The sequence below is a fragment of the Haliotis rubra genome, unplaced genomic scaffold, assembly GCF_003918875.1.
Source record: "Haliotis rubra isolate DU_JTF1 unplaced genomic scaffold, ASM391887v1 Scf176, whole genome shotgun sequence".
NCBI lineage: Eukaryota > Metazoa > Mollusca > Gastropoda > Lepetellida > Haliotidae > Haliotis > Haliotis rubra.
The window spans coordinates 1,574,528-1,600,000 of NW_025765736.1; the positions used below are offsets into that span (position 1 = coordinate 1,574,528).

The 25,473-nt window shown below is 43.4% G+C and overlaps 2 protein-coding genes across 9 annotated transcripts in view; both read left to right on the forward strand.

The window, feature by feature from the left end:
- The window catches only part of LOC124273091, a 39,816-nt gene extending 33,917 nt beyond the window's left edge, over nucleotides 1–5,899 (forward strand). For all 3 annotated transcript variants that reach the window (XM_046708310.1, XM_046708311.1, XM_046708312.1), the window contains 2 exons: nucleotides 86–226; nucleotides 5,034–5,899. In XM_046708310.1, the coding sequence (XP_046564266.1) occupies nucleotides 86–226; nucleotides 5,034–5,470 (578 nt within the window). In that variant the 3' untranslated portion in view covers nucleotides 5,471–5,899. The remainder of the gene's footprint in view (nucleotides 1–85; nucleotides 227–5,033) is intronic.
- An 11,504-nt stretch (nucleotides 5,900–17,403) lies between these two features.
- LOC124273092 (circumsporozoite protein-like) overlaps nucleotides 17,404–25,473 on the forward strand; it is a 28,007-nt gene continuing 19,937 nt past the window's right edge. For 5 of the 6 annotated variants that reach the window (XM_046708315.1, XM_046708313.1, XM_046708316.1 and 2 more), the window contains exons 1-2: nucleotides 17,405–17,690; nucleotides 20,557–20,648. In XM_046708315.1, the coding sequence (XP_046564271.1) occupies nucleotides 20,583–20,648 (66 nt within the window). In that variant the 5' untranslated portion in view covers nucleotides 17,405–17,690; nucleotides 20,557–20,582. Of the gene's footprint in view, nucleotides 17,691–18,957; nucleotides 19,041–20,556; nucleotides 20,649–25,473 lie in introns of all 6 variants that reach the window. The other variant, XM_046708314.1, reaches the window with a different exon arrangement.

Consider the following 25,473-nt stretch of genomic DNA (forward strand, 5'->3'; position numbering starts at 1 on the left):
CGTAAAAAACATCTATCTGGCTTAAGATTGAGTAGCTTTCTTCATAAAGGGATAGTTTGCAAAGTCTTGATTCTTTGTTCCACAGAACCGATTATGCCTGGGGCCAGGGAACTAACCGTGAACTTAGACGACAGTGCCTTGAGTGATCCTGGTCACATGACAGGAAGGTCATGTGCAGCTGGGCCCGATACAACACAAAGAAAAATGGAACTTGGGCTCAGTGCAGGTACTATATTGCTGATGCAGTTTTGAAAATATACCCATGGAAAAAAGTAATGCAACACCTATGATTGTAAGCCGATTTCAGCCATTAGAGCACATTATTTTGTTGCATGTCTACTTCACTTGATGAAACTTCCATGTAACTAGACCTCCAAAACAATCATATTCTTTTCATAGAGATCGTCCTTGGGGTACCTATATGCATTTTCTGAGGCTGAAAATGTCATGTGACAGTTGTATCCATGTTTTAATAAAAACATTGTACAATAAATATGTATTTTTATTTATTATATGGCCCCACCACTGGAGTAACCTCCCTGCCACGCATGCGTCGCCAACCAGGTAAGCGTCTAGTCCCAAATCATCATTCCTTCTGCTGTCACGCTATGTGTATACACGTGCTTTGACTAGTGCTGACAAGAGTATTCATACTACGACTATGTCTGAGTCTTCAAGTACTGTATGTATGGTCTTTATGCGTTCTTTAGAACGTTCTTTTGACTTTGCAGTTAGTTATTTCTCATTAATGTAACTTTTGTATTAAAAAATTTACGCTCGCTTTCCCGTGGTTTACGCATGTGTTGCTATTCCATGGCGGGAAGTTTAGCGTGCCACATGGTGAAATATTGCTTTATATACAATTATTTAATGTCACGTAGTCGCATTCACGTATTTTCAATGTTTTATATGTGTATTTTGCTGTTGTATTGGCCGTTAGCTACATGTGTTGCGTGTTTGCTTTCAGGCGTTTAAGGAGTGTGTTGCCTGCAGCCACAACATAAGTATGAAAAGTGTTTATGTTGTCTTGAAAAAGCTGGGCACACCTCAGACGTGTGTGAGCTGTGTTTCTCTCTCCATCACTCTCTCTCTCTCTCTCTCTCTCTCTCTCTCTCTCTCTCTCTCTCTCTCTCTCTCTCTCTCACACTCACACACACACACACACACACACACACAGAGAGAGAGAGAGAGAGAGAGAGTGCATTGTGCAGATGTTTCCCCAAGCTGTGGTGCTGACGAGTTCAGCTGCAAGGGACTACTCACGCTCTCTTACCACACATCCCAGTGGAAGGCCGCCTCTCTCTATTCCTTCCGGAGAAAACTATTGGGTGCTGTCCACCGTCTGTGTCGGCCATCTCCCTCTGTGGAAGCGAGGCCCGCCAGAGTTCACCGGCATACGTTGCACTCCAGTGCCGCCATGGCCGGTCAGGGCGGGTATACAGCGAGACGAGGTTCAGGCTTTGCTGGACAAGTCCGCAATAGAGGGTATCCCACCGGGCGAGGAACAACAAGCAGGGTTTTATTGCACGTACTTTCTCGTACCGAAGAAGGATGGAGTTCCATCCCATTCTCAACTTCAGGGGTTGAATTGCTTGTTAGAGGTTCCATCCTTCAAGATGGAGACTTTGCTCGGTGATCTCCTCTGTTCAGACTGGCGATTGGCTCACGTTGATCGATCTCAAGGATGCGTATCTACATGTGCCTATTCATCCCACGTTCAAGCAGTACCTCCAGTTCTCTTATGATGGGATCTGTTCAGGGTGCTCCCCTTTGGCATATCTACTGCCCCCAGGGTGTTCATCAGGCTCATGTTAGTGCTGTCTACTCTCGAGCGGTCGCAAGAAAGGCATTGTCACCCTTACCTGGACGACTGGTTGCTGCCCACTCAGCCAGCGAGTCTAGATTCTACTCACACGGTGATAGACATTCTAGTTCGACTGGGATGGATCATAAACCTCAAGAAATCCGACCTGGTACCTTCCCAGGACTTGGTTTTTCTCGGGGCGCGGTTCAAAACTCAACAAGGTGTTGTGTCTCTGTCGCCTGACCGGATCACCAGAGTACGGGAGATGGTAATATGGTGGCGAACGTCTGTGTAGTGTGGCGGGTGCGGTTCAGGATGCGCCCTACATAGCAAGCTTTGGCGAGTCTGATGGCCCAGTTGGAGGATCTGGAGAAGTGTCTCACAGTCCCGGGGTGGTTGTCTCCTCACTTTCAGTGGTGGACCGATGTCGGGAATCTCTCCAAGGGAGTCCCTTTGGAAATCCCGACACGAGCTTTTACAGTTCAAACGGATGCATCCCTCTCGGGCTGGGGGTGGTGTTATGGGCAGTCTGTCGGTTTCCGGACTCTGGTCCAAAGCCGAAGCCAGTCTTCACATCAATGTCTTAGAACTGAGAGCTGTGCGGTTGGTTTTCGAGAGCTTCCGGGAGCATGTTCAGGGCCAGGTGGTTCGTCTTCCATATGGCCATGACGCACATCCTGAAGCAAGGCAGCACGGTGTCCCTATCGCTCTCAGGAGACGTGGGAGTTTCTTCTCTGGTGCGACCAGTGCGACTGTCAGGTCATTCCTGTCTATGTCCCGGGGCTAGAGAACATGCGAGCAGATGAGCTCTCTCGGCGGATCCTGGCCCCGCACGAGTGGATGCTCGATCGGCAGATATTCGGAGTTATCTCCCAGTTGTATGGGTTGTTCCAGGTGGATCTGTTTGCGTTCGGCGAGAAGAATCAGATACCCGTGTACTGCTTTCGGATACCGGACCAGAGGGCTTTGGCTTCCGACGCCTTCCTGCTGGATTGGATGGGCAAGGTGCTGTGGGTATTCCCGCCGCTTCCTCTCATTCTCTGGGTCCTCTCCCATCTGTCCACCCAGCCAGTTCGGCTACTTGTGCTTCTGGCACCGCTTTGGCTGTCACAGAGCTGGTTTCTGGTAATTCTCAGGTTTCTGGCTCAACATCCTGTTCTATTACCCGTACGACATTCTCACTCAGAACGGCACACCACACCCCAATCCACGGATTCAGTGGGTGGCTTGGCCTCTGTCAGGTCTAGCCTTGAAGCACGCAAGATTCCTGCAGCAATTGCAGACACAATTCTGGCTTCGAGGCGGGATTCGACAAACGTTCTGTACGAGGATAGGTGGTCCCGCTATGGGCGCTTTTGTTCAGATAAGGGGATTGCAGATCCCTTTTCTGCGGATTTAGTCCAAGTTTTGGAGTTTCTGCAGTCTCGTTTGGAAGAAGGTTTGGCGGCTTCGACCATTTTGGCTACTCCACCACTATTTCCACCTTTCACACCCCTGTCGATATGCTCTTCTGGGGCAGCACCCTCTTATGCAGCGCTTTCTAGCTTCCACATCGGGGACCTCTGCAACGAGCACTCACCCATTGGACCTCAAGGTCTACATCAAACGAACACAAGGGATCTGTACGGGTACCCATCTGTTCTGCTGTCACGGTGGCGGGACGGCTGGAACTCCTGCCAGCAAACAGACACTTTCTCGCTGGCTTGTGTCTTCATTTGTACTGGATATCAGGCTAAGGACAAGACTCCCCCTGAGGGGTTGAAGGCTCACTCGGTCAGGGCAGTAGCCAAGCTTTTGAAGTAACAGGATGTTAGTTATCAACTGGCCATTGACAGGTTGATTGGCTATTTAAGTCCAATATGGGGAGAGTATGCCAGATTGTACAGATTAATAGTGTCATTGGATAATTGTCGGATAATTCAATGTTTAAATGATGATATTATAGAAGAACGCTCCTGGGACCCAAAAACTCTGTCGGAATTCACAGATTGTCCGATAATTCAGATGTCGGATTATACAGAGTCCACTGTATTTATACTGTGACAGAATTCCCTCCTCCCTAGCCTCCAGTCTTAGGGAGTCTGTTAATGCATATATGTACCCCAAGGATGATCTTGATGGAAAAGAATTAGATAAACCTGTAGAGGTTTCCAATTCTTTGCAGAGAATCGTCCTTGGAGTAGGGCCGTCCACCTCCTCCCCGCAATTGTGTTCACTGACTTGTTCATCAGAAGGAATGATGATTTGGGCCTAGGTGCTTACCTGGTTGGCCATGCATGCGTGGCAGGGAGGTAACTCCACCTGTTGGGGGCTGAAAAATAAATAACAAGACTTTTGTTTATTGTACAATATTTATATTAAAACATTGATACAACTGTCACATGACATTTTCAGCCTCAGAAAATGCATACATGTACCCCAAGGACGATTCTCTTCAAAGAATTGGAAACCTCTACAGGTTTATCTAAATACATGTGAAAAAAGAATCAAATTTGAAATTAAGCGTAGGATTTGGTCTGAAACTTTGCTATTATTTGTGAACGTGGTGCCTGTTTGAGGCTGTTTGGTATTGAACAAGGCACATGTGCAAATATTATCTTGACTTTGAGGACTATATGAAATTTGATACGCCTACCAGCGATCATAATCAGTTATGATTGAAAACATGATCATCTATTGCAGGACAATCATACAATTGGGTGTGAACTTTAGCTATAATCTTTTAGAGGGTGAAAATTTGTTGGGAGGTGGAAATTTGTTGGGAGGTGAACATTAGTGGAAAATTGTTGGCTTCTGTTAAATGTTCAGACTATCCTCAGCTAACATTCATCTGCCTCATATATTTTATAACTTGGAAGAAAATCTTTTGTATTTATTGTGTATGATATGCTGTAAACACTTTCGTGAACATCCCCAACATTTTCAAAGCAGCTCTGAAGAAACTGATTCTGTTGACCAGCAAAAACTACTTTTTTAAAGCTTGCTGTCACATGTTGCCATATCCCAAATGCGTAGATCAATGCTTGTGATGTTGATCACTGGATTGTCTGGTCCAGGCTCGATTAATAACAGACCACTGCCATATAGCTGGTGTATTGCTGAGTGCAGCGTTAAACAACATACAAACAAAACTTTATGTAACATTCTTTGTAGTACCCCCTGTATTTCCTAAAAAGAAATATACCATGACTTCTGCATTGACTTATCACATGATACTCTTCATTTAAAGGTGAATTTCCAATCCCCACAAGTCAAGATGGGCCATGTGCTATGACTCGGGGGACTATTGAGAAATCACACAATCGGCCATTGCTTCAAGGTCCGCTGGAGACGTGTCCGAAGGAAGTTGTGCAAGGACATGTAGCTGAAGTGTCAGAGACTGAGAAAAAAATACCAGTCTTAGGTAGAGGTCCAGTTGTATCACAAAGGATCACAAAGGAAACACCAGTCTCACCTCAGTCGCAGCCTCAGCTTCAGGCCCAACCCCAGGTCAAATGCCAAACCCAGGCCCAGGCTCAACCGAAAGTCCAGGCTCAACCCAAAGTCCAGTCTCAGCTGCAGGGCCAACCCCAGAACAGTGTTGTGGACAGTGGGCATCACATCCCAGGGTCACGTCCATCGTTGGGTGGAGAGTCACTCCATATGAGCAGCTTCAACTTAGAATAAATTCCTACAATGTATTAACAGCCAAACTCTCCAGGTTGTAAAGTCAAGGATTAAATAGACATTCAGCATGAAATCTGGGTACACAACAGAATACTGGATACCTATCAACCATGATGTTATTATTTATATGATACAACAGCATGTGACAGCATGACTGTTTTCAAAATGAGGCAGTGATACTTGAACAGTCCAAAGTAAATACTGGTTGCATTTCTATGTTTAATATAACTGAATCTCAAAACTGAATATCAAAGTTAAGTTATCACAGATACAATTCATCAGTTTCATCTGTTGCAGACATATGTACACAGGAATTGTTTCAAGTCATTGTGTGGGGAGCAAGTCCCCAACCTTATTCTACTGAGATAGCATACAATGTTTGAAACCTTTAACAAGGATGGAGGCCAAATAAAAAAAATGTTGTGGTTCCGATTACCTTTTTATCCCACCGGCATGTAATGCGGTGGGATATAGTCGTCGCCTCGTCCGTCTGTCCGTCCGTCCGTAATCATTTTGTTTCCGGAGCATAACTCAAAGACCGTTCGATATTTTTTTTAACCAAAATTGGAAGATATGTCAAACATAACCTAAAGTGGTGCCTTTTGCTATTTACAGGTTATTGTCATTTTTATTTTTCTCGGTTTCCATGGAAACGTTTTGGACTTCGTCTTAAAGAAGGGTGGGCTTCGTTTCCGGAGCATAACTCCAGAACCGTTCAGTATTTCTCAACAAAACTTGGTAGATATATCAAACAGATCCTTAAGTGGTGCCTTTTGCTATTTGCAGATTTTTGGCATTTTTATTTTTCCCGGTTTCCATGGAAACGATTCGGACTTAGTCCCAAAAGTGAGGGGTGGGCTTCGTTTCCGGAGCATAAGTCAAGAACCGTTCAATATTGTTCAACAGAACTTGGTAGATGTATGAATCAGAACCTTGAGTGGTGCCTTTTGGTATTTGCAGATTTTTGTCACTTTTATTTTTCCCGGTTTCCATGGAAACATTTTGGACTTAGTCTCAAAAAGTAAGGATTGTTTTCGTTTCCGGAGCATAACTCAAGAACCGTTCAGTATTTCTCAACAAAACTTGGTAGATATATCAAACAGATCCTAAAGTTGTGCCTTTTGCTATTTGCAGATTTTTGTCATTTTTATTTTTCCCGGTTTCCATCGAAACGATTTGTACTTAGTCCCAAAAGTGAGCGGTGGGCTTTGTTTCCGGAGCATAACTCATTAACCGTTCAATATTTTTCAACAAAACTTGGTAGATATGTCAAACAGATCCTAAAGTTGTGCCTTTTGCTATTTGCAGAATTTTGGCATTTTTATCCCAGTGGCATGTAATGCGGTGGGATATAGTCGTCGCATCGTCCGTAATCATTTTGTTTCCAGAGCATAACTCAAAGACTGTTCGATATTTTTTAACCAAAATTGGTAGATATGTCAAACCTAACCTAAGGTGGTGCCTTTTGCTATTTACAGATTATTGTCATTTCTATTTTTCGGTTTCCATGGAAATGTTTTGGACTTAGTCTTAAAGAAGGGTGGGCTTCGCTTTCCAGAGCATAACTCAAGAACCGCTCAGTATTTTCTCAACAAAACTTGGTAGATATATCAAACAGATCCTAAAGTGGTGCCTTTGCTATTTACAGATTATTGTCATTTTATTTTTCCGGTTTCATTATGGAAACATTTGGACTTAGTCCAAAAGTAAGAGGATTGTGGAAGCCGTTTCCGGAGCATAACTCAAGAACCGTTCAGTATTTCTCAACAAAACTTGGTAGATATATCAAACAGATCCTAAAGTTGTGCCTTTTGCTATTTGCAGGATTTTTGTCATTTTTATTTTTCCGGTTTCCATCGAAACGATTTGTACTTAGTCCCAAAAGTGAGCGGTGGGCTTTGTTTCCGGAGCATAACTCATTAACCGTTCAATATTTTTCAACAAAACTTGGTAGATATGTCAAACAGATCCTAAAGTTGTGCCTTTTGCTATTTGCAGAATTTTGGCATTTTTATCCCAGTGGCATGTAATGCGGTGGGATATAGTCGTCGCCTCGTCCGTAATCATTTTGTTTCCAGAGCATAACTCAAAGACTGTTCGATATTTTTTAACCAAAATTGGTAGATATGTCAAACCTAACCTAAGGTGGTGCCTTTTGCTATTTACAGATTATTGTCATTTCTATTTTTCTCGGTTTCCATGGAAATGTTTTGGACTTAGTCTTAAAGAAGGGTGGGCTTCGTTTCCAGAGCATAACTCAAGAACCGTTCAGTATTTCTCAACAAAACTTGGTAGATATATCAAACAGATCCTAAAGTGGTGCCTTTTGCTATTTACAGATAATTGTCATTTTTATTTTTCCCGGTTTCCATGGAAACGTTTCGGACTTAGTCCCAAAAGTGAGGGGTGGGCTTCGTTTCCGGAGCATAACTCAAGAACCGTTCAATATTTTTCAACAAAACTTGGTAGATATGTGAGGCAGATCCAAAAGTGGTCCCTTTTGCTATTTGCAGATATTTATGATTTATTATTTTTTTGGTTTCCATGGAAATGATTCAGACTTAGTCTCAAAATGAAGGGGTGGGTTTCGTTTCCGGAGCATAACTCAAGAACCATTCAATATTTTTCAACAAGACTTGGTAGATATATCAAACAGAACCTTAAGTGGTGCCTTTTGCTATTTACAGATTTTTAGCATTTTCACTTTTCCCAGTTTCCATGGAAATGATTCGGACTTAGTCCCAAAAGTGAGGGGTGGGCTTCGTTTCCGGAGCATAACTCAAGAACCGTTCAATATTTTTCAACAAAACTTGATAGATATATCAAACAGATCCTAAAGTGGTGCCTTTTGCTATTTACAGATTTTTAGCATTTTTACTTTTCTCGGTTTCCATGGAAAAGATTCGGACGTTGTTGCAAAAAGTGAGGGGTGGGCTTCGTTTCCGGAGCATAACTCAAGAACCGTTCAATATTTTTCAACAAAACTTGGTAGATATATCAAACACATCCTGCAGTTGTGCCTTTTGCTATTTGCAGATTTTTGGCATTTTTATTTTTACCGTTTTCCATGGAAATGATTCGGACTTAGTCCCAAAAGTGAGGGGTGGGCTTCGTTTCCGGAGCATAACTCAAGAACCGTTCAATATTTTTCAACAAAACTTGATAGATATATCAAACAGATCCTAAAGTGGTGCCTTTTGCTATTTACAGATTTTTAGCATTTTTACTTTTCTAGGTTTCCATGGAAAAGATTCGGACGTAGTTGCAAAAAGTGAGGGGTGGGCTTCGTTTCCGGAGCATAACTCAAGAACCGTTCAATATTTTTCAACAAAACTTGGTAGATATATCAAACACATCCTACAGTTGTGCCTTTTGCTATTTGCAGATTTTTGGCATTTTTAATTTTCCCGGTTTCCATGGAAACGATTGGGACTTAGTCCCCAAAGTGAGGGGTGGGCTTCGTTTCCGGAGCACAACTCGAAAACTTCTCTATATCTTTCAGCAAAACTTTGCAGATATGTGAGGCAGATGCCAAAGTGGTGCCTTTTGCTATTTGCAGATATTTGTGATTTATTATTTTTCAGTTTCCATGGAAACAATTTGGACTTCGTCTCAAAAGGGAGGGGTTGGTTTTGTTTCCGGAGCAAAACGCGAAAACTTCTTAATATCTTTGAGCAAAACTTGGCAGAGATGTGAGGCAGATCCCAAAGTGGTGCCTTTTGCTATTTGCAGATTTTTGTCATTTATTTTTTTCATGATTTCCATGGAAACGATTTGCACTTAGTCTAAAATCAAGCTGGACTTTAAGTTACTGTCAGATGATTTGTTCTTTCAAAGATGTGGAGGCCGGGGGGATATGTCATCTTCTGATGACTCTTGCTTTGTTTTAACCAAAGTTTCTTCTTTGATTGGCATTCTAGAAACTGGGTAGATGAAGAATGATGACTATTTTTATGGATATACAACCATATGTAGAATAAAGAAGTTCACAATACACATTTTGATGAATAATGACAGAAAGTGTCCTGGATTAAGAAATTAGTCTCTTATATCCGTTTGTTACCGTTAGTTAGTTAAGTATAAGCATAGTTTACAGTAGTGCCAAATGACTTAGAGTTGTAGAGTCGTGTTTGTCCACTGAGAAATGACAACATGTGGGGAAACCCCCTCTTCAGTTTGGTTTATTTAAAATGATAATTGTTATATGACTGTTTATTTAGTATGGCAAGTAAAATCTTTGAATAGCATTCAGAAGAAATTTGAGGAGTGAATTGTTATGGTCGTACCACGGTATGGTGCATATTGCAGTATGACTGCCTCCATGGTGTAGTGGTTAGCGCGTCCGCCTGGAGTGCGGAAGGTCGCGGGTTCGATCCCCGACCGCGTCATACCAAAAGACGTTAAAATATGGTACTTGTTGGTCCCTGCCTAGCGCTCGGCATTAATGGGTACAACAAGGACTGGTCGGCTCGGAGTCGGTATAATGTGTCTGAGTGGGGTATTCATGCTTCACTGCGGCATGGTATCTCAGTGGGCTAGCACTATAAAACCAGCTACAGTCTGGGCTAGTACAAGCAGCCGCACATACACACGCATGCACGTCGTCATATGAGCGAAATATTCTCTAGCACGACGTTAAACCCAATTCCACCACCACCGCCTATTGCAGTACAAGGCCTTCGGTTCGGTCTGTTTCTCTTCGGTATTTGAGATATGATCATAATACAGAATATTGACAAGAGCCAAACCTAGAGAGATTCTCACAAAATGATTGGATTTCTAGACATTTTTTTAAAGGTTTTAAAAGGTTAATAAAAAACCGAAAATTGTCAAATTTGGATTGCATTACGGTACACTGAACTGAAGGGAAAATGCTACGGTTCTACTGATACTGTGGTATACTGTTTCACCCCAAATGTCAACTTCTGTAATACGATGAAAACTAGCCATATTGAGTACATATGGCAACAAAAAGTGTTTGTTGATATACTTGCTTTATGGGTTATGAAACTTTTGGCCAGTTCTTGATTATTAAAGAAGTTTACATCCATAAATTTCCCCCTTTAGGTTGATAGTGGTTCTTGCTAGAAATTCTCGTTTGCATCTTTGACCAATATGGTTTATCAAAATAATCATCACATATTTTATACCTCAGTCTTGAAACTTTGTCCAAAGCATGTCTGTTAAAGTTTACTACTAGGTTCACCAAACGTCATACACATGTTAATCATTACCCATATGTTTGCCTTTTGAAGTATATTTTTTGCTGTTTATATGAAAACATGACTTTAATGTGTTTAATGGTTATTTTGTCAGGAGCATATCACTGAAACTATACTTGCCAGGTTCACCAAACTTAACACAAGTTAATCATGACCAACAGATGTGCCTTGTGCTATTAATTTCTTAAATTTGATCATTGAAAGTGTGACCTTGAGCAGGTAGATGTGCTTTAGCTTGACAACCAGATCAAATGACAATTGCCTGTAGCATTTTGCTGTAGAGGATGAATCTATATGTTTAAATATATACATTTTAAGACCAATTTGAAGAGAATACATATTTATTGAGAATTTCTTTCCACTTCAACTTTTGGAAGCATCATGAATGTTTTAAAGCAGTTTCCAAAAAAATTATCATCTTTCAAATTGAATCTGTCTCAGCAAACGGGTCCTGGGCCCGTTTCACAAAGTCATGCATTGACTGTCATAACGCCTATACCTCCAGGTCCCCGTTTCACAAAGCTCTAGTAAGCCTAAGATCTCGTAACTTTCCTCGTAGCATTCGTACCTCCTATACTGCAACATAGGAGGTAATGACGCCTCTGAAAAGAAAAGTTACGAGAACTTAGGCTTACGAGAGCTTCGTGAAACGAGGCCCTGGTTTACAACAGTGTCAGTACTGAGTAAATATTACTTCGTGCAGAGGATACCTCAGTGTTCCTGATGTTTTAGAATGGTACATATCGTAAACACCTTGATGTTCTTGTAACAATCTCCTGGATTTGTTGGGCGTTCTAAAGGGGCAGTTTAAAAACTGAAATTCCTGGTTTGTTTTATGACTTATTCGAGCAGACCCTAACACATATCTGCACAGTCCCTGAACTGCTGTTTTGAAAACGTTGATGTCTTTGCTATCTTGGAAGAAACACATGTACAATTTCATAAGTGTTATCAATTCATTAAGTTGCTTGTATCTTAAATTGTTTCACTTACAATATTCATACTGTTCATTTTCAGAGCCTGAATTTGATTAGAGCTGTTATTGGCTTTTTCTGTACAAAATCTGAGAAGAGATTGCTATGTAACTGTTCCTCAGTAGTGAGAATTAACCCCCTAAAATGTTTGTACTTTACTAAGAAAGTGTAATCCCAAATATAGCATATGTTACATCTGACCACTTTCTAAATGGCATTGTGTAATCATAGCTTTCGGCCATGGGAGCTGTTCCAATTTACACTTATCAGAGGGGTACACAAAGTCTGCAGACAAGAATACCAGTGGTCGAAGTCGCTGTGGCTGAGCGGGTTAGGCAGCTGACTCTGTGTGCTGGCGATTAGGTGCCTGACCCTGAGGGTGTGGGTTCAGATCCCAGATGGGACTCAAAGTTCTAGAATTTAGTAAAAAACTTGTTTCCACGTTGCCAGGTTGACATTTTCTATATACATGTGTATTCACCTTCACCGAGTTTTAGTGTTACTTTCTTCATTCGCACCCTCACATTACAGTGTCTAAATTTGTAACAAAATGTATGTAAACAGCATTTAAACAACTACACTTTATTGAGAATTTGTTATGGCAATAGATTTAGTCTCAAAAGCTATTTCTTCTTTGGTTCTGTCCACATACTTGCCAATGAATCCCAGAATCCATGTTGATATATATTTTCATGATCTACCAGGATACCAAAAGTATTGTACAGGTAACTGATGGTCTTTCAGAATGGCAGTATATTCTATATTTAAGCCTTACTTACTGAACTGTTCAAATTGGCTTTATTTCAGACCTCACCTGTATTATTTTTTTCTTTTTAAAGTTTTTTTTCTTTCTAGGAAGTCCTGATCAATTGCATGAAAAACTTGTTTTGTTGTCAACACTTCAGATTGCAAATTGTGATTTCATGTCATCATGTCTTTTTTACCAGAAACCAATGATCATGAGTTTGAATCGTGGTCATCCATGATTCTTGGTTTATCTGCACCAAAGGCCTGCAACAGCTATGCTGTTCTTCTCCCATCAACCTGACATGTTGTGACATACATTTACTACCACTTAAATTAGCTGCAGACCACAGTCTCATTTGTTAAGGGTCAATGGAATTTCTACTTCAGCCTGATGCTGACATGGTTGGCTGTTGTTTAACGCTGCAATTTTCCAGCTATATGGCGGCTGTCTGTAAACAATCGAGTCTGGACCATTCAGTCGAGATATTAACAGCATGAGCATCGATCTGCACAGTTGGGATACGATGACGTGTCAACCAAGTCAGCTTGCTTACACTACTCACACTTTGCTAAGGATCACAAAAAAACTTTACTGAGGCCAGACCAAGTTTGTTTCTTGTTTTACGGATTTTTGTCCTCAGAAGACCCCGGGTTCGAGTCCCCACATGGGTACATTGTGTTAAGCCCATTTCTGGTGTCCCCCGCCGTGATGTTGCTGGAATATTCCTCAAAGCGGCGTAAAACTAAACTCAGTCAGTCAGTGATATATGAGTAACCATAAAAATGGTTTTCATGGCACCAATCAACCATTTTGCAAATCATGGAACGAGTCACTGACAAGTACACAACACCTGTCGATAGCAGGTATGGGATCCACAAGATGCACTGACATACTGAAACCTAGGATCCATGCTTACAATAAGCTTAGATGTTTAAACCAAATTAGACCCCACATCATAGTTTTCTGTTGAATCAATGATTTGATCCTTAGCAAAGTGTAAATAGTAAATTACAACAAGCATAGGCTGCTGAAGACCAATTCCAGCCAGTACGTATTATGCCGACATGGGAAACATATCCAACACGAACTGCGCTAGGAATCTGATCAGTTTGGGTCAAATCACCTAGGGAGTGTATCTTAACTGTGATCTCTTCGAGTGTTGATGTGTGAACTTCCTGCCCAGTCTGATCCTTGTAGAAATAAATAGCAGTAATTTATATACATCATGTCTTTCAACTGTTGTGAGCAAGGATCACTTTATATTGTATTTATATTTCATACACATCAAATAAAAGTATATTTACAAAAAATTACATTGTTTGTTTGTTTGTGCGTGATGAAGCGGAAATCTAATCCTGCCTCTGAGGGGAACTGACTGGGAACCTCAGCAACCAGTGGTGGTCGTGAGGTGACTTACTGCCAACAGCACACTAGGGCTGGGACGGGTAGGAAATTATGGAATCGAGTACCCGCATGTACTTACCTGTTTCGGAATCGAGTACCCGGAAATGTAAGGAATAAAGCGCTTCTGTCACCTTCCTGAATATCAAATCACGAGTTGACAGAGATTTTTATAGAAAAAACTTGAAATGATGTCAATAAGACACTGAAACTGAACATAGGGTATTTATTTTACGTCTGTTTAACCAGGGAGACTGTAACTTGACTCCTCACTGCTCATGCTCAGATATATTACAGTCGTTAATAATAACCTCCATTAATCGGACAATGCCAATGATGCAAATGTTTGTTAGGTTAATAATGAAAAAAGACAAGTTATTGTCTGCCCTTGCCATTAGAGTTCTCTCCTTTTCCGGGTAGTCGATTCCTAGAAATAGGATTCGGGTACCCGTCCCAGCCCTACAGCATACCCTGTGGGATTCCAGCTTACAACTGACACCAGCAAGTAATATGTGCTTGTTGAAGGAAGCAACTTACGGAATGGTGGCCAGGCTTGGTGAGTGGGTGGTAGGTCACGGTGACCTGCAGCAGAGATTGGTGCTCATATCAACCACTGTATTGTCTGGTTCAGACTCAGTTCAGCCTGCCCTCTTATCTAGAATGCAGCAGAGTGAGGCATTATGAAAGACATGCGCAATCACACACTGTATGGAACATCAACTCTTCGAATACATTTCACTACACATTGTTGAGACATTTAGAAGTTGGAGTCTATGTTGCTGAACAACTTCTTTATTACAATTAGGAGTGAGGTTTTGGCAAGGCAGTGAACAACTGTTTTGAGATTCATTTATACAGTCATACACTCATTATGTATATCTAATGGTTGTCTCAGTAATAAAAACATGGACCGTATATTCCTGTAAAATAATCATTTTCCGGTTGTGGCAATCCTTGGATAAATCGAAGTAGGTTCCTTTAACATTTGACATCATTGTACGCGTGCGTGCATGTATGCGTGTGTGCGTACGTACGGCGTAATTTGCCATTCAGTCATTCGGGAGTAGATAAAACAAAGGTTAGACGACAAATAGGTTTTGATTTGGCCTCGTGTCGTTATTATATGGGTACAATCTTCTGCAAACTTGCCCATCCCGAAACTTCTCGAACTGATCCAGACTGCTGTTTGTCAACAACCCGGGACCGCCTCCGTGGTGTAGTGGTTAGAGCATCCACCCGGAGAGCGGAAGATCGCGGGTTCGATCCCCGACCGCGTCATACCAAAAGACGTTAAAATATGGTACTTGTTGGTCCCTGCCTGGCGCTCGGCATTAATGGGTACAACAAGGACTGGTCGGCTCGGAGGCCGTATAATGTGTCTGAGTGGGGTATTCATGCTTCACTGCGAAATATTCTCAAGCAGGACGTAAAAGCTATTTTCACCTCACCTCACCTCACCTCAACAACAAGGGGTGTATAACTCTTCCACACACTATTCTGCAAGATGTAGACCGATAAGATACATGTAGTTAAACGTAATGCTGGTTGTGTCTTTCTCGGCAAAATACTACTTAAATGTACACCCCGTACTCTGATTTTGGTTCAGGTACATTTCTGTAAACGAAAATGTAACTGGGTACGCATATGTAGTTCCCGTACCAAGAACGACCCTTTCAGAGTAACAATGTGTAGATAAAAAAGATAAAAATAAAAATCAACATTAACATTGCATTAACGATTCTAAAGTATTTATGTTAACAATGGTAAGTTTATTTGCTTTTTTGGTTCTTTAACGTCTGTAAATAATCGAGTCTAGATCAGACAATTCACGATCACTGATATCAAAAGCATCGATTTTATTTGGGCAAGTAGGATATGATCAACCATGTCAGCGAGACTGGCCACCCGATCCCTGTAGTCGACTCTTTGGACAGGCAAGGGTTGCTGAAGATCAATTCTATCCCGGATCTTCACGGGTACATTCAACATTTGAGAAAAGTATGCCGAAAATTAATACGGTGTGCTCAAATGTACAGCTTGTTCAGCTTGACCTCATCAAGTGAATACTAATGCATTGCGTGACCGTGTCACAACTGGTTGGGTCTATTATTGTGAAGGGGTGTACCGTTGTCAGTTGATCGTCAACATGTCCGGACATGTCGCCGTTTAACATTCTCTGTTCCCCTATTTAATGAAGTTAACCCGACCTGCAGTTTGACCTCCCGGGTTATGCATATGTAGAGTAGCTCAGGTCAAGTTGAACACGCTGTAAGACGCAACATGTGTTATATTTGGGATTACACTTTCTTAGTAAAGTACAAATTCTAGTACTTTTTGAGTTGAGTCCCATCCGGATTCGAACTCACACCCTCAGAGTCAGGCACCCAATCGCCAGCACACAAAGTGGGTGCCTGACTCTGAGGGTGTGAGTTCGAATCCCGGATGGGACTCAACTCAAAAAGTACTAGAATTTGTACTTTACTAAGAAAGTGTAATCCCAAATATAACACATGTTGCATTTGACCACTTTCTAAATGGCATTGTGTAATCACGCTGTAAGACGTCCTTTTAAGACAAAAACTATCTGTCTAAGAGGCCCCGTGACCGTTAAAATCATGAACACGCAACCACCATATCCTGCAATCGATCTAAAGCCTGAAATTCAATGTTGAGATTCGTTCAAATTAAACCGTATATATATTTTGCAATGGAATCGCATTCAAACAACTGGCTGTGTTTCAAATGGTAAAAGGCACTCTTCCATCTTTCGTTCAAGCAAATATATATTGCTGCAAAGTTATTTGCACGGAAATTTTCCTGAGGGAACCATACGTGGGTCACGTGTCAGAAACAGGTGTGCAAATACTTGGAAAATATATAAATTCATTGAAAAAAGATTTAAAAAAAAATAAAAATAGGGATCTATTTTTATGAACTGTTATACTTGGTCTATGGCGCTCCTCAAATTAATTAGCAGTGCTATGATTAGGTCACACTGTGGTCAACTCAGATTCATTACTAAGCCGTACAACCTTCTAAGATCAAATTAGATGGGATTTTCCAACCTCCAAAATAGTCCTCCCGGATATGCACGAGCTAGTCACGGAATAAGACGAAATATACCGGATTTACTATTTGTCACAATAGAAAAAATAGATTTGTGATTTAAAAGTTGTTTTTGATTTCTTTACTGATTGATTTGAGAACAGTGAAGAATCCTGTATCTAGCAATTTAATGAATCACGTAGCGGAACCTCCCGAACTTTAATCGTGTTTATTGATAATGCTGACAGCATTCGTAACTACTCGGGTCATTCCGGCAAGCCGGATGGCGTACAAGAAAGAGGCGAGTAGTTCCGAATGTGCTGACAGGTGTGTGGGGAAAGCCCCATCTAAAAATAGACCTGTACACGGCATATCGTAATCGACAAAAATTAACTTCACTCTTTCCATTTTCTTAACGAATTATAATTATAAAAACTGGTACTGAAAATATGAACATAGTATCAACATAAACACCTTTCTGTACAGTTTGAAAGCCACATCACTGCTAAAAATAAAAAAATGAAGGTGCGGCATGACGAAGGGAATATCGGGATCGTCCATCTTGAACCTGAGACCATATCTATTATATGGTCTCTGCTTGAACTGACTTTGTGAGTTTCTCAAATTTTGTATCGGTTGATTGCACTCCGGGGTGCAATTGGTAGCTGTTGCCCAAGCACAACATTCATCTTTGAAGTGGTCTTGGTATTCAAGCGAGGTCGCAGAGGAATTATCTCTACGGACGATACACACGATAGTGTGACGTCATTGCATTATGGCGGCTGTCAGTGTGGCAGCATGAGGCTCGCGTGGGCATTGTTTATATCCAGGTAAATACTTGTGAAAATGTGGGTAGAATGCAGTTTATATCGCTCTATATAGCGTCCACTGTCTCGATATATCACAAGGTGTTGTCTGACTTCAGTGGCACGTCTTCAGAGGCAAACAAACTTTGGATTTAGGGTTAGGTTTTAGACATAGGCGCTTGACTCTGATATGTTTATAAGTATGACCTATATATATAAGATATCTTATATATATAAGTCATACTTATAAACATATCAGTCAAGCGCCTATGGTTTTAGAGTTAAAAATATTGCCGTTAGAGGCCAATGTTGAAAATAACCACACTGACCTGTCTATGGGGCGGACATTCTGAGGGGATGGGAAGATTTGGGTGTGGTGGGGCGTGTGATGCTGGATGAAGGGTTGTTTGAGGTGAGGATTTTGACAATGACAGGAAATAAAGGCATTATAGTGTTGTTTATACATGCATATTACTTTCGCTGTTATCAGTTTAATAAAAGAAAATATCAGAAATATTACTATATAATATTATACGAGTATATAATATGGAAGTTGACAAAAACTATGCATTTATGGCATATATTTAATCATTTTAAATACACTGGGCCGATTTGACCAAAAATCTGGGGCATTTTGACCAAATTGGCGGGGGGTGGGGGGTGGGGGGTTTTGTAGCTGGGGCGATTTGACTGGCACCCCAAATATATAGTTTAAAAGAATAGATTCTATTGGCTTGATGCGTGATGAAAACTCAGATGTTGGTATTTTCATCAATTTCATAATTGTTTTCTCACTGAGACCAGACCTAACCATAAAGGATCAAGCTATGTGAATATAAAAAATATTTTTAAATGGATCTAGATGTGTGTTTATTTAAGTTAGGAGCCAAGTTTATGCACCATTGGGTGGCAATGATACTGGGTTAGTCATGTTAATTGTTACCATAGTTACCAGAATATTACCAATCATAGATAGAATCACAACACCATTGGCTTGTTAAGTATAATTGTTTAATTATATTGTCAGTGACTGGAGGAATTTGTCAGCAGGATTAGTTGTGAGAAAGTGTGTGTCTTTATTAAATCCCCTATAAACAGTATGTGTTATATCAGGGTGCGTTAGTTCATGGGAAAGGACAGACCAAACTGATACCAGGTGGTCTTGTTTAAAATCCATGACAGGGTCATAGTTCAAATATCTTAGAGGAGTGAGTCCAACTAGTGGTCAAAGTGGTCAAATTGTGACAAAAGGCCTGGGTTCAATTCTGAATCCTGTTTTTGTTGTCCACAGTTGTCATGTTGCTGGACACCTGTCTTACTCGACTTATAAATAAAGTTAACTTTACCGCAGTCATCTTACACTTATTGTTTTCAGTAAGTATTTTTGGATGTACGAGATCTCAGGATGTGCATATCAGTGCTGGTAAATTAAGGTTATGTGTTTCAGTTCATTCATTTATCGATCAGCTGATCCTTCAAATCCCAAATTTGTGAGTTTGGGGCGGAATGGTAAAAAGTCCCTAGTCTTTTGTAACTGGGTGGCATAGCAAAACTTTAAATAAACATATTATTTTTTATGGGATTGGAAAAATATATATTAATTTAAAAAATAGGAACAATTAATATTGTTTAGATATTGTTAGTACTTGCTATTTCCTGATAAATCCAAGAAAGTCTGGTTTAGCATTATCTTCAGCAACCCATGCTTGTCTTAAGAGGCAACTAACTACAGGTTGTTCAGCTTGACCTGATCAAGTGAATACTAATGAATTGCATGACCGTGTCACAACTGGTTAGGTCTATTCAGGGGTGGAAATAACCCATTGCCCGACGCCCGAGTCCAGTGTTTTTTCTGTCGGGCAAGCGAATTTGTACCGGTGTCCACTTGACTTTACAATGTTAATTATGTTGTTTATTTAAAAAATCAACCAGAAGACAGCCAGTATAGTGGAAAACTTATCAGGGCAAGTGATTTTACATGTGCCACTTACTGGAGTACACTAGCAACTTTAAAGTTATTTCCACCCCTGCTATTATTGTGAAGGGGTGCCCCTTTGTCAGTTGTTTGTCACATCTCAGTGTCGAGAAATCATCAGCAATATCCTAACTTTCTTTATAAATGAAGCTACAAACATATTGCAGTTGAACATGAAATAGAAAAAGTGATAATTGAACTGGATGTAGAGAATGACAGCGAGAGTGAATCGGATTGTGAAAGTAACTGACGTCTGTACGTTGTAAAGTTAGTAAACCAAACTAGATAGCATAGGACTGTAGAAACAACTCAATTAAAACATGAAATGATTGTTTTTTTCAGAAGTGTTGTTTTCTGGGACAAGTTATGTTTCGAATCCATGCATGCATGTTTTGCACCAACGCAACATTAATAACATTCTGTGCTCCCCTATTTAATGAAGTTAACTCGACCTACCGTTTGTGCCATTTGACCTCCCGGGTCATGCATATGTAGAGTAGCTCAGGTCAAGCTGAACGAGCTGTAATGAGACTGAGGACTTGGTTGACATATTCCAGTCGTGTAGATCGACACTCATGATGTTGATCACTTGATTGTCTAGTCCAGACTCAATTAATTACAGATTGTCTTATTGCTGGAATATTGCTAAAGAACAAAAGCAAATGCTCACAGATCACAGCTTTCTGATTTGTGTGTTTGATGTTTACCACCACACTCAGCAATATTCCAGCTTTATGGCGGCGGTCTGTAAATAATCGAGTGGAGACTAGACAATCCCGTAATCAACAGCATGAGTATCGATCTATGCAACTGGGATACAATGACGTGTCAACCAAGTCAGCGGGCCCGACCCGCAATCCCTTCGGTCACCTCATGGCTTTCTGTTTAGGTTTCAATCTAATTTTCAAATTCTAGATCGGCCTCTGACCCGGCAACAAAGGATGGTCCTGCTAAGTAGTTTCTTCATCGTTGTCTTAATTCAGCTTGGTGCACCCCTACCCACTGGCGTAAGTATTGAGCTGCTGGTATTGTAGAACTCAACAACCTGGGCTTGACTCCATAGGGGATTGTGGGTCAGAGTAGAACTCAACAACCTGGGCTTGTCATCATAGGGGATTCTAGGGGATTCTGGATCAGAGCAGGCCCCAACAACCTGGGCTTGTCTCCATAGGGGATTCTAGGGGATTCTGGATCAGAGCAGGCCCCAACAACCTGGGCTTGTCTCCATAGGGGATTCTGGGTCAGAGTAGACCCCAACAACCTGGGCTTGTCTCCATAGGGGATTCTAGGGGATTCTGGATCAGAGCAGGCCCCAACAACCTGGGCTTGTCTTCATAGGGGATTATGGGTCAGAGTAGACCCCAACAACCTGGGCTTGTCTCCATCGGGGATTCTGGGTCAGAGTAGAACTCAACAACCTGGGCTTGTCTCCATAGGGGATTCTAGGGGATTCTGGATCAGAGCAGGCCCCAACAACCTGGGCTTGTCTCCATAGGGGATTCTGGGTCAGAGTAGACCCCAACAACCTGGGCTTGTCTCCATAGGGGATTCTAGGGGATTCTGGATCAGAGCAGGCCCCAACAACCTGGGCTTGTCTTCATAGGGGATTCTGGGTCAGAGTAGACCCCAACAACCTGGGCTTGTCTCCATCGGGGATTCTGGATCAGAGCAGGCCCTAACAACCTGGGCTTGTCTCCATAGGGGATTCTGGGTCAGAGTAGACTCCAACAACCTGGGCTTGTCTCCATAGGGGATTCTAGGGGATTCTGGATCAGAGCAGGCCCCAACAACCTGGGCTTGTCTTCATAGGGGATTCTGGGTCAGAACAGGCCCCAACAACCAGGGCTTGTCTCCATAGGGGATTGTGGGTCAGAGTAGACCCCAACAACCTGGGCTTGTCTCCATAGGGGATTCTGGGTCAGAGCAGGCCCCAACAACCAGTGCTTGTCTCCATCGGGGATTCTTGGTCAGAGTAGTCCCCAACAACCTGGGCTTGTCTTCATTGGGGATTCTGGGTCAGAGTAGGCCCCAACAACCTGGGCTTGTCTCCATAGGGGATTGTGGGTCAGTGCAGGCCCCAACAACCAGCGCTTGTCTCTATAGGGGATTGTGGGTCAGAGTAGAACTCAACAACCTGGGCTTGTCTCCATAGGGGATTCTGGGTCAGAGCAGGCCCAAACAACCTGGGCTTGTCTCCATCGGGGATTGTGGGTCAGAGTAGAACTCAACAACCTGGGCTTGTCTCTATAGGGGATTGTGGGTCAGAGTAGGCCCCAACAACCAGCGTTTGTCTCCATAGGGGATTCTGGGTCAGAGTAGGCCCCAACAACCTGGGCTTGTCTTCATTGGGGATTCTGGGTCAGAGTAGACCCCAACAACCTGGGCTTGTCTTCATTGGGGATTCTGGGTCAGAGTAGGCCCCAACAACCTGGGCTTGTCTTCATTGGGGATTCTGGGTCAGAGTAGGCCCCAACAACCTGGGCTTGTCTCCATCGGGGATTCTGGGTCAGAGTAGAACTCAACAACCTGGGCGTGTCTCTATAGGGGATTCTGGGTCAGAGTAGGCCCCAACAACCTGGGTTTGTCTTCATAGGGAATTCTGGGTCAGAGTAGGCCCCAACAACCAGTGCTTGTCTCCATAGGGGATTCTAGGGGACTCTGGATCAGAGCAGGCCCCAACAACCTGGGCTTCTCTTCATAGGGAATTCTGGGTCAGAGCAGGCCCAAACAACCTGGGCTTGTCTCTATAGGGGATTGTGGGTCAGAGTAGGCCCCAACAACCTGGGGTTGTCTCCATAGGGGATTCTGGGTCAGAGTAGACCTCAACAACCTGGGCTTGTCTCCATAGGGGATTGTGGGTCAGAGTAGAACTCAACAACCTGGGCTTGTCTCTATAGGGGATTGTTGGTCAGAGTAGACCCCAACAACCTGGGCTTGTCTCTATAGGGGATTGTGGGTCAGAGTAGGCCCCAACGACCTGGGTTTGTCGCCATAGGGGATTCTGGGTCAGAGTAGAACTCAACAACCTGGGTTTGTCTCCATAGGGGATTGTGGGTCAGAGTAGAACTCAACAACCTGGGCTTGTCTCCATAGGGGATTCTGGGTCAGAGTAGAACTCAACAACCTGGGCTTGTCTCCATAGGGGATTGTGGGTCAGAGTAGGCCCCAACAACCTGGGCTCGTCTCCATAGGGGATTGTGGGTCAGAGTAGACCTCAACAACCAGGGCTTGTCTCCATAGGGGATTCTGGGTCAGAGTAGGCCCCAACAACCAGTGCTTGTCTCCATAGGGGATTCTAGGGGACTCTGGATCAGAGCAGGCCCCAACAACCTGGGCTTCTCTTCATAGGGAATTCTGGGTCAGAGCAGGCCCAAACAACCTGGGCTTGTCTCTATAGGGGATTGTGGGTCAGAGTAGGCCCCAACAACCTGGGGTTGTCTCCATAGGGGATTCTGGGTCAGAGTAGACCTCAACAACCTGGGCTTGTCTCCATAGGGGATTGTGGGTCAGAGTAGAACTCAACAACCTGGGCTTGTCTCTATAGGGGATTGTTGGTCAGAGTAGACCCCAACAACCTGGGCTTGTCTCTATAGGGGATTGTGGGTCAGAGTAGGCCCCAACGACCTGGGTTTGTCGCCATAGGGGATTCTGGGTCAGAGTAGAACTCAACAACCTGGGTTTGTCTCCATAGGGGATTGTGGGTCAGAGTAGAACTCAACAACCTGGGCTTGTCTCCATAGGGGATTCTGGGTCAGAGTAGAACTCAACAACCTGGGCTTGTCTCCATGGGGGATTGTGGGTCAGAGTAGGCCCCAACAACCTGGGCTTGTCTCCATAGGGGATTGTGGGTCAGAGTAGAACCTCAACAACCAGGGCTTGTCTCCATAGGGGATTCTGGGTCAGACTAGATTGGGGATTGTGGGTCAGAGTAGAACTCAACAACCTGGGCTTGTCTTCATTGGGGATTCTGGATCAGAGCAGGCCCCAACAACCAGCGCTTGTCTCCATAGGGGATTCTGGGTCAGAGTAGAACTCAACAACCTGGGCTTGTCTTCATAGGGGATTGTGGGTCAGAGTAGAACTCAACAACCTGGGCTTGTCTTCATTGGGGATTCTGGGTCAGAGTAGAACCCAAACAACCTGGGCTTGTCTCCATAGGGGATTGTGGGTCAGAGTCAACAACCTGGGCTTGTCTTCATTGGGGATTCTGGGTCAGAGAGCCCAAACAAGGCCCATAGGGATTGTGGGTCAGAGTAGAGCCCCAACAACCTGGGCTTGTCTTCATTGGGATTCTGGGTCAGAGTAGACCCCAACAACCTGGGCTTGCTTAGGGATTGTGGGTCAGAGTAGAACTCCATTGGGGATTCTGGGTCAGAGTAGGAACCCCAACAACCTGGGCTTGTCTCCATTGGGGATTCTGGGTCAGAGCAGAACCCAACAACCAGCTTGTCTCCATAGGGGACCCCTGGGTCAGAGTAGAACTCAACAACCTGGGCTTGTCTCCATAGGGGATTGTGGGTCAGAGTAGAACTCAACAACCTGGGCTTGTCTCCATTGGGGATTCTGGGTCAGAGTAGAACTCAACAACCTGGGCTTGTCTCCATAGGGGATTGTGGGTCAGAGTAGGCCCCAACAACCTGGGCTTGTCTTCATTGGGGATTGTGGGTCAGAGTAGAACCCAACAACCTGGGCTTGTCTTCATTGGGGATTTTGGGTCATAGGGGGATTCTGGATCAGAGCAGGCCCCAACAACCTGGGCCTGTGTCTATTATAGGGGATTGTGGGTCAGAGTAGGCCCCAACAACCTGGGGTTGTCTCCATAGGAGATTCTGGGTCAGATTAGAACTCACCAACCTGGGCTTGTCTTCATTGGGGATTCTGGGTCAGAGTAGAACTCAACAACCTGGGCTTGTCTCTATAGGGGATTGTGGGTCAGAGTAGGCCCCAACAACCAGCGCTTGTCTTCATAGGGGATTCTGGGTCAGAGTAGAACTCAACAACCTGGGCTTGTCTTCATTGGGGATTCTGGGTCAGAGTAGGCCCCAACAACCTGGGCTTGTCTCCATAGGGGATTGTGGGTCAGAGTAGAACTCAACAACCTGGGCTTGTCTTCATTGGGGATTCTGGGTCAGAGTAGACCCCAACAACCTGGGCTTGTCTCCATAGGGGATTGTGGGTCAGAGTAGAACTCAATAACCAGCGCTTGTCTCCATTGGGGATTCTGGGTCAGAGTAGGCCCCAACAACCTGGGCTTGTCTCTATAGGGGATTGTGGGTCAGAGTAGGCCCCAACATCCTGGGCTTGTCTCCATAGGGGATTGTGGGTCAGAGCAGGCCCCAACAACCAGCGCTTGTGTCCATAGGGGATTTTAGGGGATTCTGGATCAGAGCAGGCCCCAACAACCTGGGCTTGTCTCTATAGGGGATTGTGGGTCAGAGTAGACCCCAACAACCTGGGCTTGTCTTCATTGGGGATTCTGGATCAGAGCAGGCCCCAACAACCTGGGCTTGTCTCTATAGGGGATTGTGGGTCAGAGTAGAACTCAATAACCAGCTTGTCTCCATTGGGGATTCTGGGTCAGAGTAGGCCCCAACAACCTGGGCTTGTCTCTATAGGGGATTGTGGGTCAGAGTAGGCCCCAACATCCTGGGCTTGTCTTCATTGGGGATTCTGGGTCAGAGTAGAACCCAACAACCTGGGCTTGTCTTCATTGGGGATTCTGGGTCAGAGTAGACCCCAACAACCTGGGCTTGTCTCCATAGGGGATTGTGGGTCAGAGCAGGCCCCAACAACCAGCGCTTGTGTCCATAGGAGATTTTAGGGGATTCTGGA